At 37.0% G+C, this 14,668-nt stretch overlaps 1 protein-coding gene across 10 annotated transcripts in view; it reads right to left on the reverse strand.

Annotated features, from left to right (window-relative positions):
- The window catches only part of LOC309497671 (uncharacterized protein), a 30,199-nt gene extending 17,162 nt beyond the window's left edge, over positions 1-13,037 (reverse strand). For 8 of the 10 annotated variants that reach the window (XR_014205644.1, XM_082167986.1, XM_082167987.1 and 5 more), the window contains exons 1-2: positions 12,935-13,037; positions 12,218-12,366 (exon numbers count right to left, since the gene is read on the reverse strand). Coding sequence is in view for 9 of the 10 variants with exons in the window: in XM_082167986.1 (XP_082024112.1) it covers positions 12,218-12,302 (85 nt within the window). In the remaining variant the exon portion in view is untranslated. The other 2 variants (XM_082167979.1, XM_082167980.1) reach the window with 2 other exon arrangements.
- Positions 13,038-14,668: the final 1,631 nt, after the last annotated feature.

A 14,668-nucleotide genomic window follows, 5' to 3' on the forward strand; every position in this document is an offset into this window, starting at 1 on the left:
ATATCTCTCAGGCCGCACTCAGTTCATTCAGTTAAAATCATTTACCTCCCATTCAGTCCCTGTCATCACAGGAGTGCAGGCACTGTCCTGGGGCCCCTGCTATTCATTATTTATCTTCTCCCCCTTGGTTACATCTTCTGTAAATATCAGATTCACTTCCATTGCTACGCAGATGACACCCAGCTCTATCTTTCAACCAAACCTAATTCAAAACTTCCACCATCCTCCCGTACCAGTTGTCTTCTTGACATAAAATCCTGGTTCACTTCAAACTTCCTCAAATTAAATAGCAATAAAACTGAATTTCTTCTTATAGGTACAAGATCAACATTAAACAAACTCCATAATTTTTCTATTCCAGTTGATAGCTCCTTCATCTCCCCCACCCTCAAGTTAAGAGTCTGGGTGTCATCTTCGATAGCGCCCTCTCTTTTACCTCTCATGTTAATAATGTTAACCGGTCTGGTTACTACCATCTTCGAAACATCAACCGTCTACGTCCTTTCCTCACGCCACAGATTAGTCACCTCTCGTTTAGAAGACTGCAATTCCCTTTTGTTTGGCCTCCCACATAAAACCCTCCATAAACTACAACTGGTCCAAAACCCAGCTGCCCGTATTATTACTCGTACCCCCTCCATTCGTCACATCACACCCATCTTACAACAGCTCCATTGGCTCCCCATCACTTACCGTATCAACTATAAAATACTACTTCTCACTTTTTAAAGTGATTCATAATCTCGCCCCTTCATATCTTTTTGACCTCCTCCATATACCCACACCTGCTCGCACTCTCAGATTTCACTGTTCCCTGTGTCCGCCTTGTTACTATGGGGAGCAGAGCATTCAGCTGCTCTGCTCCTCACTTGTGGAACTCACTTCCACCGGACCTCCATAATACTGATTCCCTCTCACATTTTAAATCCAAACTCAAAAATCTGTTTAGAATAGCTTACTCCCTCTGACCACAACTGCATTGTCTTTTTAAATTTTTTATTGTATTTTATTGTTTTGTCTTAAATATTGTCTTGTTGATGATGTATGGTGACCTTGAGTGTCAAGAAAGGCACCTATAAATAAAATGCATAATAATAATAATAATAATAATGGCTGAATACAAACAAAATAATAACGAGAAAAGAATAATAAAGATTAAGTCTTATACCGGCAGACACGGGCAGTTCTAAGGTCAGTGGATATTCGGGGCTTTAGCCCAAACTAAAATTGGGTATTTTTATTTAAAGGAATTAATTAATTATAAAAGCGATTTAAGGGAATAAAGAAAAAGAAAGGCTTATTTTATTAATGAAATAATTTGAACTATTTGCAAATAATATTTTATTTTTAATTATGCATGCATTCTCTCTAAATGAATCAAGGAAATTCTAGCATATTTTCAATTCAAAAGGAAATTTTTTATAAATAAATAAAAAAAGTTGAGTAATTTGCGTCACCGGATACTGTTGGTAATTAAGCATTTCTATTGTAAAACAGTCAAATATTAAATGTTTATCTACTTACATTTTACCAGGCATTCGTTCACTTCTTTAATCATTTTGACATTGATGAGCTAGACCGCTGAACTTTTAGTCATCCTAACAACAAATGGAGTGCATCAGAGCAGCATCAAGAATATCAAATACTGTATATTGCAGTGAATCTCTTATTTGCATCTTAAGTTTATTGCCAATAATAATGACAGGTTTGCGAAAGTGTAGAACTTGGTGAGCTTGGGCAAAACACATCTTCAGCACAGCGACTCATTTAAATGCCTCTGATTGGCCGATGCATTCAACAGACATGTCTGTGATTGGCTACAATGCTCAACGCTGCAAAAGCACGTCGTAAGTACCTTTCATGCAAAGGGAAAAATATAAATAAAACTGTAATATGCACTTTTCATGATTAGGTAATCGCGGCAGCTGTAATCTTATTCACATTTGTTTTTCTGATTAATTGTTTTGCTCTATGAGAAAGACAAGGTAACAAAATATTCGGGGCTTTCCTAAAAACATTCGGGGCTTAAAGGGTTAGTTCACCCAAAAATGAAAATTCTGTCAGTAATTACTCACCCTCATGTTGTTCCAACCCCTTAAGACCTTCGTTCATCTTCGGAACACAAATTAAGATATTTTTGATTAAATCTGAGAGCTGGCTCACTCCTCCATAGGCTTCTAAGGCATTATAACTTGCTGGCCCAGAAAATGCATTAAAGACATCGTTAATATAGTCCAAGTGACTACAGTGGCTCAATCTTAAGTTTATAAAGCGATGAGAATACTTTTTGTGCACAAAAAAACACAAAAATAATGACTTTATTCCACTATTCATTTCCTTCTCTCTGGGCCTCGAGTTGGGGTCATAACACACATGACCAGCGTCGGCCAATAGTGAGCCTACGTGTGAACGTACAACACAGAAGCGATGCGCAGTTATACTACGTGAAAAAACTCAAGGCCCAGAGAGTTTTTGTTTGTTTTTGCGCACAAAAAGTATTCTCGTCGCTTTATAAACTTAAGATTGAGCCACTGTAGTCACTTGGACTATATTAACAATGTCTTTAATGCATTTTCTGGGCCAGCAAGTTATAATGCCTTAGAAGCCTATGGAGGAGTGATCCAGCTCTCAGATTTAATCAAAAATATCTTAATTTGTGTTCCGAAGATGAACGAAGGTCTTACGGGGTTGGAACAACATGAGGGTGAGTAATTACTGACAGAATTTTCATTTTTGGGTGAACTAACCCTTTAAGCCCCCTTAGCCCAGCCCTAGCGGCGCCCCTGCCGGCAGAGGTGTGAAAGGTTCGTCGATTGACAACAATAGAGCATGAATGGAGCAGTTCTCCTCACCAGACATTAGTCATAGACTGCAAATGGGTGTTCACAGGGCAATAACATATTTGATTAGCATTTTATCAGCCTTCTCTAAAAACTCACAACATGATCTTATGAAATTATTCACAGAATGCATAGTTTTAAAGATATCATCCTCAGATTTGAAATGAAGCATGACCACACTTGTGGCTTCACTTTAGATGTCGTTATAAATTGTTATACTACATTCAAATAATATTTGTATACATTAAAAAATTTATTCTTAATATTTTTATTTTTGTTTTTATATGAACAGTCTGAGTAATTCTGAGTCTTGAACTGTAAACTCTCAAGTGTTGGCTTTCTAAATATATGTTGTTTTTGTGTCTATTCAGAATGACTTATTAGCAGCAACCTTTTTATTTTGGGTATGTCATTTATGCCCCACTTGCCAAAATGTGGGGTGTCTGGTAAGGGGTTAATATGTAAAACTGCTTGCTTTAAAGCAATCTATTGTTTAAAGTGTTATTTAAATAAATGTGATGTGACTTGACCAGAGGGCCAAATTGCAGAGCTGGTGCAAACATATCACAGATCTATAATAAGATGCCTTCACAACAGCATCACACTGTTTATTTTGTTATTAAAAGGAAAATGTGCATCACATATTTATATATTCATCTAAAATTGTGTTAGCAAAGTCTGTTACTCAGGTATTTTTACACCAAATAAAAAAACTTCACGGTTATATCAGGGCCTTAAGGGCAAAAAGCCTCAAGGTTTCCTTTGTTTCTGTACCTTTGTTCACCTTTCCACAGTGAAACTCCTTTCACACTGATGAAATATAAAACAGTAAACAGTTCTCTCATAAGTGAATCCTCATGTGGTACTTTAGGGTTACTTTATATTGGAAACACATTCCACAGTGCCCACATATAAACGGCTTCTCTCCAGTGTGAATTCTCACGTGTCTGTTAAGGATTCCTTTTCGGTTGAAACCTTTCCCACATTGTTGGCAGGTGAAAGGCCTCTCTCCAGTGTGAATTCTTATGTGGTCTTCAAAGTGTCCTTTTTGATTGAAACTTTTTTCACACTGAGGGCATGTGTAAAGCTTCTCTTCAGAGTGAGCTCTCATGTGGACTTCAAAGTGTCCTTTTTGATTGAAACTCTTTTCACACTGAGGGCATGTGTAAAGCTTCTCTTCAGAGTGAACTCTTATCATGTGGACTTTAAGGTTTTCATGTTGATCAAAACTCTTTCCACATTGAAGGCATGTGTAAGGCTTTTCTCCAGTGTGAATTTTCATGTGGCTGTTAAGGCTTCCTTTTACAGTGAAACTCATTCCACACTGTTGGCAGGTGAAAAGGCTCTTTTTAGTGTGAATTCTCATGTGGCAATTAAGGTTGCCTTTTCGATTGAAACTTTTGCCACACTGTTGGCAGGTGTAAGGCTTCTCTCCAGAGTGAACTTTCATGTGGTCTGCAAGGTTTCCATGTTGACTGAAACTCTTTCCACACTGTTGGCAGGTGTAAGGCTTTTCTCCAGTGTGAATTCTCACGTGCCTGTTAAGGCTTCCTTTCTGAGTAAATTTGTTTCCACACTGTTGACAGGTGTAAGGGCTCTCTCCAGTATGAATTCTCATGTGTTCTTCAAAGTGTCCTTTTATATTAAAACTCTTTCCACACTGTGGGCATGTGTAAGGTTTTTCTCCATTGTGAATTGTCATGTGAACTTTAAGTTTCCCATGTTTATCAAAACAAAAAGATTGTACTCCAGTTATGAAATCATGATGATCCTCATATTTAAAATTTTCTTCATTTTTCTTCAGTTCTTGACTCCCTTCTTTCAGTGCCATCATGTCTAAGGTGAAAAAAGACCCAAGTTAATCCTGGTTTAATGGCACAAAGAAACAGACATAAACATTTAGACATGTAAAGCATCAAAACCAACATATAACTAGATCCTATACCCATTAAGCTCCTGAAATATGTTACATGTATTCTGACAACCCATTCTCAATATTACTAACTTTTCACTTTCTTCAGGACAAATCCCCAAAACGTTCAAGCTGGCAGTTAAACCCTTAAAAAAACTTTGACCCAGGAGAGCTGATTAATTATAGACTCATCTCAATCTCCCATTTACTACATCTTCTAAGATTAAACGCAATTTAACTTTAAAGGGAAAAGAAAAGAGAACAAACTCCCTGCTCAACCATCAGACCAAAAACTCATCACACAGTAATTCCATGTAATGATTTATTAAAAGGTAACAACATTTTTGTCAGAGAGGAAGCGGCAGATGTTTGTTATAACTTCTGAATGATCCATCATGTTGGTCCAAACATCGCTGGAGTTACAATTCCCCAATCGACTGAACCTAAAAGCAAAACACATCCCAAATTCTGAATACCAATTCAGCAGCACCTCAGACAGGCAGAAAATATTCACAACATTCTCCTCTCTATTCTGCCCCCCTCCACCTCTTATCTGACTGCTGATGACTTTGCCAGCTAATTCACCAATAATGTGGCAACCATTACTTTACCCACAGCCAACCATCACCCACTCTCATTCCACTCTTCTCTTCCTTTTCTCCCCTCACAGAAAACAAGCTCTCCAAAGTTTCACTGACATTACTAACTGTTCTAACTCATATCATTAACATAATCCATATTACTGTCAAATTTCCCATCACATGTAAGGAGGCTCAGGAAACCCCATTTCCCAAAAAACCTACACTCAACACTAGGGCTGGTCAGAATACCATTTTTGAGCTTCGGTAGTAATGAACATCGAATATTCAAAGCTTCGGAGAGAGGGTGCTGAACATATTCTTCTCTCTAATAAAGGCAGTATTCTCTATGTGTCTGTATGTCCGTTTGCATTTTGATTATTTCGACAACCGTTCATCCAATCGACTTCACAAGGGAGTGCAGTGTCGCATTTGGTGCAATATAGATGGACACGAGAGACGCGACACATTCAGAATTAATAAACTTTTAGTAAACTACAGAACAGCGCGAGCGGGAAGTGGCACATCTCACGCGGGCAGGGCTTATTATGCTCCGAGAACGGACACTGCACTAGTGATATAAAACACACACACACACACACACACACACACAGGTCTGTTAAGTTAAGTAATACTTTTAATGTAGTCTAATATTTTTCTGACTAACAAATTACTGACACAGTAAAGGGTATATTTAAGTAAAGAAAAACGAAATTTAAATAAAGAAAAAACGAGATTTAAATAAAGAAATGAAATTTAAAAAAAGAAAAACGAAATTAAGTTAAATTAAAACGAGATTAATTTAGATTGATAATAACGGGTAAAAAGGCTAATACATTTTGTTTCTATTAGGGATGTCAACGATTAATCGACGATCGATTAATTGTCGATAATACATTTAATCGATACAACTTATCGATCATCGATTAAGCAGGTCTTCATGCGCGTGCGTGCTGCTCAACCGCGAAACATGTAAAGCGAGCGCGCCGAAGTTATGTTTGGGACCATTTTACACCTTCATCATGACTATAAGTTTGACAGCCTTTTGTTTTGTGCAAATGTAAGTTGTAATTCCGTTTATTTTCTGTAGGCCTATCTATATCTGATTTATCTCATATTGGATGCATTTGGTTAAGAATTAACTCTGTAGTAAAGCGTCAGCTTCAGCGCGCGCAGCTCAAACGGCAGTACACGACTAATAATGACTATTGGGACTGTAATATTACATAACATTATAAAGAGAACAATATTGTAATAAAACATTGTGAATTATCTGGGTTTAGTTGCCGTGTCGCGTTGCTCCAGGAAGACCACGTCCACAACATGAGTAGTTCACTTGTGCATGAATTTGCGTCATTTTGTGCAGATATAATTTGTAATATTACGTCTATTTTGAATATATCGGATTAATCTCATATAGGATGCGTTTCTTTTAGATAAATAACGTGCTAGCAAAGTGCTCCAGTTTAACGGTAGCAGATTCATTCAGCGCGTGCAGTTGTTCCAGGAGTCTAAGCGCATATGAGGCGGCGTTGGTGACACGTTGTATTAGTAGTTATATTTGATTCATAAATAATTAATTTAATTATCAATCACATCGAAACATTTTACAATCCTACTAGCCCTTTATTTATATTTAAAACCATTCTAATTGATTTGGTGAGGAACATAGCGTTTTGAGCAGCATTTGCAGACCCTGTTAGCTATCATAGCCACTGCAGTAGACGCATATCGCAGTATTAAGGCTAACGATTAATCGATTAATTGATCGTTAATTTAAACGACGATCGATCATGGAAATTTGTGAAAATTGACATCCCTTGTTTCTATTATTCTATTTTCCACAATGTCAAAGCAACGCAGCTTAACCCAAAACACAAGCTCAGGCATGCACTTTGGTCCATACAAACTCCGCTGTTCTGCGCTCTATCGAAAGAACACTCCAGTTGCTGGAACACTTACCAGGAGTCGGTTCTCTTTCTAGCATGCACGCGTTTTTCGCGTGGCTCGAGCCACGCCTGAGACACGTGTCTCTCGCAGGCAGTGTGCAAACTCCAACCTGTTAACATGGGAGCCGAAATAAAAACGCTCACGCCACGCAGCCAGTGTGTCGCCAGCCTTATTCAAGCGCGAATGAGAACCGTTTCGCGGGGGATCCCAGGTGTGCAAAAAAAAAAAAAACGAATATTCGAATGTCAAATTTTCAAATCGAATACCAACCCACCGAACGAATATTCGGGTCCAGCCCTACTCAACACTAAAGCAGTTGAATCCTACCGACCAGACACAACTTTTGTGTCAGAAAGATTTGTGTTCAATCAGCTCTCTGCTTTCCTCACAGAATGACCTACTTGACAACTAGTCTGGCTGCAAAACCAAACACTTAATGGAGACCGCCCTGCGGACCATAGATGAAACTCTTCGGGCTTGCAAAAGCCAACTCCAAATCATCTGTCCTTATACTAATTGGACCTGTCTGCTGCTGTTGACATGGTAAACCACCAGATCCTGTGTTTTACAACATCAGGAAGATCAGACCCTTCCTGCCAGAATAGAGTGGTGCAGGTATGATGTCACTTTGTAGGCCAACCGGCAGTTAGTATCACACTGGTTCCCTCGAAAAATTCACTCAAATTTTTCCATAGGCTTTTGGATTATCGCAAAAAAACAAGCTCTATGATCAACAAAACTTTATGATACTTACACGTTAAGTCCATCAAGATCATTTTCACAGATGAACACAACTTTTATCAATTTTGAAGCCTAAATACAGTCACCAGAAGTAAAAAGCTAAAGGTGGGCTATAAACGAACTACACCACAGTCCCACAACTTCAACGTCACTATCACTAAACTTCCGACAACTCTTTCAGTTATCTAAAAACATTTTCCCAGAACGTTTGAGTTAGAATAGTTTATAAGAGCACAATTATAAGCATAATGAGGCTGTAAAAGCGGACTGAGCTTACCTTTTCAGCGTGATGATGTTTAATCTCCTCGACAGCCTCTGTAGTCCAATTTACCACTTGTTAGCAACCGCCTTTTTCAAGACACGTAACTGATTTAAAAAAAATCACGACTGGGGTAATACTTATGTATTTTATGTCGTAGAATAAAACGTGAAAGTGACTTGAGCTTATGTACACTACAGACCTTATTTCATTTAAAAAACCCATTGACTTTTGGGATGATGGAACCGGAAGTGCTAAAATGCTAACTCGCTTCTGTGTTTTGGCCTACAAAGTGATGTCATACCTGCACCACTCTATTTAAAGACTGGACTATTGCAATGCTTTACTGGTAAGCCTTTCAGCCAGTGTGACTAAGCCTCTGCAGATGATACAGAACACAGCAGCACATCTGGTCTTCAATCAGCCAAAGAGAACCCACATCACTCCCCTCCTGATCTCACCCCACTGGCTCCCAATTGCAGCCAGAATTAAATTTAAGGTTTTGACGCTGGCTTTCGGGACTGCCACCGCAACTCAATTCATTCCTACAAGTATATAGTACCAGCTAATAACCTTTAGGTGTTGACAGCAATCGTTCCTCTGATAATCACATTTGCAGTCTTTATAGACGAGCCTGGATCTATGTGGATTATAATACTACCTGTAAAGCTGCTTTAAAACTGTGTAATGTGTGCTCTACAATTTTTTTGTTTTTTTTTTACTGATTTGATATCAAACAACTATTTATTATTATTGTATATTGTAATATTACTAATATATGGGCAAAATCACACAAGAAGGCCGAGTATCGCAGGTAATCACAATCGTGCTGATATAGAGCCATATTGTGTGACTTTAATATGTTGTTGTACTGTATATAAAAATAACTTGCATATGATGCATTTGCTTAAATTCCAAAATGTATCAAACACTTGATAAAGTAGAAAATACAGTGTAAGTGCAAACGGTGCTTTCGTGTAAAGTTGTGATTATGTTGTCCATCTATTTAATTAACCTCATAAAGGATGTGAGTTAATTAATCCTCTATCAAAGCGCTTCAGTGTTCATTCATTCTTCTGCTTTAACTTGTGCAGCTCAAACAGCAATGCATGACATGGCAATACGCTGCTTTTAAGAACGTTACGATTGCACATTTTATTAGTACTTTAAGAATGACAGCATTCTAAACAGAGCCATATTTCTTGATATGCGTCGATGTGTGACAGCAGGACGTGTGTGCAGAGCTCTGCTTCACTCCCTGCAGGGAGTAATATATATCCGTGCAGCGCATGATGGATTCAATTTATTGACACCTCGGGTAAACAGAAACATGCATGCATGAGAAAATAAAGCGCAGGATTTTAAAAAGAGTTAAAAGGTATAGTGGAGGATTTTCCCGAATTTTAGAAAAGAACCGCCCTCTCCACTTTTTGAAAAAATGCACATGCGCAACACTCTACCTGCTCCCGAGAGGGAACGCCTATTAAACGCTAGCACCGCTAATCATAGCTTACATTAACTTTTACTAGCAGTGATTTTAAATGGATTTCTCCAAATAGCATGCCAAACTTTAGCTGTCGAGTAGAAACTTTGTGACTGAGGCATCAGTGGGAAGCCCAACCTGTGCTTTTAGCGCACGCCAGCGTGTGAAATATTCTCCCAAAAACACTGGTCTTGTTTCTTTCTTCAGAGGCCTTTCTCTTCTTGTCATACAACTCGTAGACACTTTTTCTCTTGTGACCCTCAGACATTTAGAAAAAACCCGGTGAGAACGGCAAGCTTCAATGAATGGCTGAAACCGTAGCGCACCACACATATACACCTGAAAGTGCGCATGCGCAGAAAGCGAAAACTACCTAGAGACGAGCACGTACGACGGCCTTACGTAAACATATCACCAGAATGATTGACAATTAGGAGGACCAATAGTCTTGATGATCCACCCGGAAAAAGAAAATCCTCCACTATACCTTTAAGTGCAATAAAGCCTCAAAAAAGGATTCAATGCACTGCCTGGGTTCAGACCTGAAGTGCGCGCACAGATTGATAGCATAATTGATCATTTGATTGTTGCAAACAATGTTGAAACGCAATGTTCACACTGTGGTATGTCATTTTTTTATTTTTTTTTATAAAAGGATGGTAAAAAAGCAAGGCAGAAACACACTGGTCATATTGGATCACCTATATTGGATCAGACAGCAATGTCTAAACGTGCAAGTATCATAAAGTTTTGTTGATCACAGAGCTTGTATTTAGCAAAAAACCCTATGGAAAAATGTTTTTTTGTCGAGGGAACCACTCTATTGATGGCAGCATTAGTATTTGTCTCGTCATGTGATCTCAATATGTTTGTCGACATGAGGCAACCTGCTCCATGTAGGGGTGTGCGATATCACGATTTTTGTATATCATACAATATCGTAGTATTGTGCTACAGTGCATTCTATTAGTTGCAGTTCTGGCGCCTCCGTCTCAGCATACTGTACAACTCGACGTACATTCACATCACATGCTAACGCAGAAGTATAGTTACACTCATGGGACACTGCAATTCACAAAAGTTAATCATTTAAATGTACTTTAAAGCCTTGCTGGCTAAACATTTCATTCTCGTGCTGATGCGCTGTTCTAACATGCGCTTTTCTGAGCGCGTACACCCAAAGCACACAGGCACTAAAAGCCTGTCAAACAGCGCCTGGTTACTTGAACTCTTATTGTGCTAATACTGACAAATGCTCACAAGATTTTCATAAACACAGTTGGTTATGTCTAAAGTGAAAGCAAACATTTGAGATAAATTCGGATGGGTGTGTGTCATATGCGTGTATATTACTGGCGTACGGTCTTAAAGGAACACTCCACCGTTTTTTGAAATAGGGCTTATTCACTGTCTTTCCTACATTTAGATAGGTGGGCAAACGCATTTTTGTCTCAGTGCATGCATTGTTTTAGTTTGGCAGCGCCGCCGCTAGCTTAGCTTAGCATAATGAATGGAATCCTTTGTTGCCAGCTAGCATGTCGTGAGTAAAAGTGATCAAAACATAAAAAATAAATAAAAAAACGAATTACTTATTGTTGCCTGCGTATTCACAATGAGTACAAATAGCAATGCAGATTAAGACTAGGTGATTTCCTAGGCAGATATTGACTTGGGACTGTATTGGGGTGAAGCACAGGCAAAGCACTGCTACTTGGGCGCAGAGATATCACGCTAACCCTAACCCAACAGAAAAAAGAAACTTATTCGAGTTTAAAACTACTTGAGAGAGTAAATTATGACAATTTTCATTTGGGGGGGAGCTATCCCTTTAATGTTAATAAAACAACAAAACACAAAGAGAAAATCTTTAATACAGTAGCTTTAATAAGAATCAATGTATAATTGTTTTATTTTTATATTTGTTCATTTAATTTCTTTCTTGAATGCTACCGTTCAATACACCTACTGTAGCTGAAAAAATAAAGCATTGTTTATTTCATTTTTTATATTATGTTGTGTATGTAATGTGTATCTTTGTTTTTTATATTATGTTGTGTATGTAATGTGTATCTTTGTTCTTATTTTTTAATAACAAAGAGCATAATGAAAAAGGTTTTTATCTTTGGCTTAAAGGTCTGCCATTATTTTTTATTTTGTAAGGCTTTGTTACATGGTAAGGCTTAGTTTTTAAAATATGGACATTAGTTTGGCTGTAATGCCCAGTCACTTGCAAAATAGTAAAACCAACATGAAAAAGAATTGTGATAAAATCTGAATTGTGATTTTCCTGAAAAAAAAAAATCATGATATATTTTGCCATACGGCCCCCACCCCTAGCTCCATGTCAAATAAAACCACTGTAATTAAGACACTCAAATTACATTCTTCAAAAAAATATTCATTTCTGTAGAGCTGGACGTTTTAATAAGGATAAGCTTTGAGAATGAAACAAACCTGTTTGTTCCTCAGTATCTTCTTGCTTCACACTAAATGTTTCTTCAATCTTCATGTCTTCACTCTCCTCTTTAATAAATGCCATCTTTATAATAGTGTGTCACGTGGATCTCAGTCTCAGTCCAGGAGTTTTTCTGTGTGCTTGGACACTGTTATGATTAAGATGAGAATAATTAACAGAAAGAAAAATACATTCAAACTAAATCTCTGTGTGTCTCAATCAGCTCTAGTTCAGTAGTTCAGTAAGAGAGTCAGTCAGAGTGAGAGTTAATGGACTGATTACAACAACAACAACAAAAAACTAGCACTACAAATAAAAGAACACAATTTTTACAAACACTTTAAATTTGTTTAAATGTTTTTGAATGATCTGTATGTTCTATTTAATAGATTCAACAACATTTGCAGTTGGCTTGTTAAAGTTGTCATTTCACGTTTGTTTTACATTTAGCTTACACTGTTTTGACAAGCATCGTGAGCGCGCGGCGATTCGATCAATAATAATAATAATTTGCTGCCAAATAGTTGACAGAAGAAATGAGACGCACCTTTTCTGTTACAAATGCATGGATGCACTTTACTCACAAAACGTTCATTAATGTTATTTATTACATTATCACACTGCTACATTCAGCAATAATACATTCCACAGCTCTCTATAAAACTGTCTGTACGGTTTATTGGTTTTAAACACTGTAAATGGTTAAAAACCCAAACCTTTCTTCAGCCGAATCACAGACGCAACCGTATGACGTCACAGCTCCAGACCAAAATAAAAGTCCCTTTCACACGCTAAAAATCATAGAAATTCACATTAAGAAAATGCATTTAAATTATAAGATAAATGATTCATTTAAGGTTGAATCACAGAGTCCCCAAAACTTTGACAAATTTTCAAAAGCTTCTAAATGTAAGCAAGTGTGAAATGCAATTATAAACAAATGCAATTTGTGATATTCTCAATCATAGATAAATTCAAGTATGTTGTTCATCATTTAACAAAGGCTGGGAAAGAACTTTTAAATATTTTAAACTCATTAAGAATTTAATGATCAAAATTAAATATGTGGTTTCAAGGAAATCTAATTATTTAATTTATTAACTAAAACTGTATCAAAATATATCCACATTATTCCTCTTAGTTTCTCCACAGAATATAAAGGCAACACATATAATCGAATTTTAACTTTATTTGATTAAAGTGCATTACATTAAAGGTTCATGACTGCAAAGGATTACAGTGATGGTAAATCTGATTTTGTCTTTAAGGAACACCTGTTAAGCTGCAACGCCACTTTTGAAAAATCCCCAGAAATGACATACCCAAACTGAAACAGATACAGTTCATGAACCCTTTGCACTAAAAGCACAAGTATGATCTCATTTGAAAGCTGACACCTGGTAGTTTATTGTAAATGTAGATTAATTATTGTCATAATGAAAAAAACATTTTTTAAATAGCTTCAAAGTTTTGTAAAGTTATTAGAAATTTATTTTTATGAAACATATTCATGAAAATAAAATTGAAGTGGGCACTGTAGCAATCTAGAAATGCACTGCAGCTAAAGCCATATGTGTGACCATGTTATATTTAAAATCTGAAAATGATAAGTCTAAAACTCTGTATTTAGTTAAATGTTTTTCAAGATCATGTCAAATTGCTTTATTTTGGGCCTAGCTAGCATGTTAGCTTAGCACACCATCAATACACGACCATTTATGAGATTAAAACCATGTTTGTGCTCCAAACGTACTTTATAACGCAAGTGGAGTGTTTTAAATAATCTTCTGTGATCTAATTTGGCTTCAGATTAAAAAAAAATCTGACAGAAAATATATTATTTATAGAATTATGTACAATGATAAAGTCTATATCGATTAGCATTACATTATAAATATAATCTATTATTATAAAAATATCTGGCATTGCTTGAAGAACACAGGCAAATCACATATCATTGCAATCATGTTTATTCTTTTCAAAACGTCTGTATCTGCATATTACAGCGATCTCTGTGTTAGCTTTGTGTGTAGCTGCTGCTATCAGTGACGTCCTTGAAGGTCACATGATTATGTCTCTTCTTCATGTTCCACATATATGGAGTATTATTGTGCATATAGCGCCCTCAGGCTATTGGTATGAATTGAAAACACAGCACATCTCAGTAAGAAGCGCTCATAATGATTACATCGACGCATTTGGGTATAAATTCAATAAATATTATTCCTGTCTATAGAAATATGATGTGAATCTATGAGAATATATCAATATTTCTCCAAGTCTGCACATTTTTGAGCTAAAAGCCCTGAGGGACGTTGTTTTGTGAAGCACTGTCAGGACGACAGCACGGAGTTTTTTTTATGAATGGACCAGCTGACGGTCATAATTCATATTAAAGGGATCAACGCATTTTTCATTTCATAACTCCTGACACAAATTAAGACATAACT

This window comes from Leuciscus leuciscus (assembly GCF_965113295.1).
Source record: "Leuciscus leuciscus genome assembly, chromosome: 4".
NCBI classification, from domain to species: domain Eukaryota; kingdom Metazoa; phylum Chordata; class Actinopteri; order Cypriniformes; family Leuciscidae; genus Leuciscus; species Leuciscus leuciscus.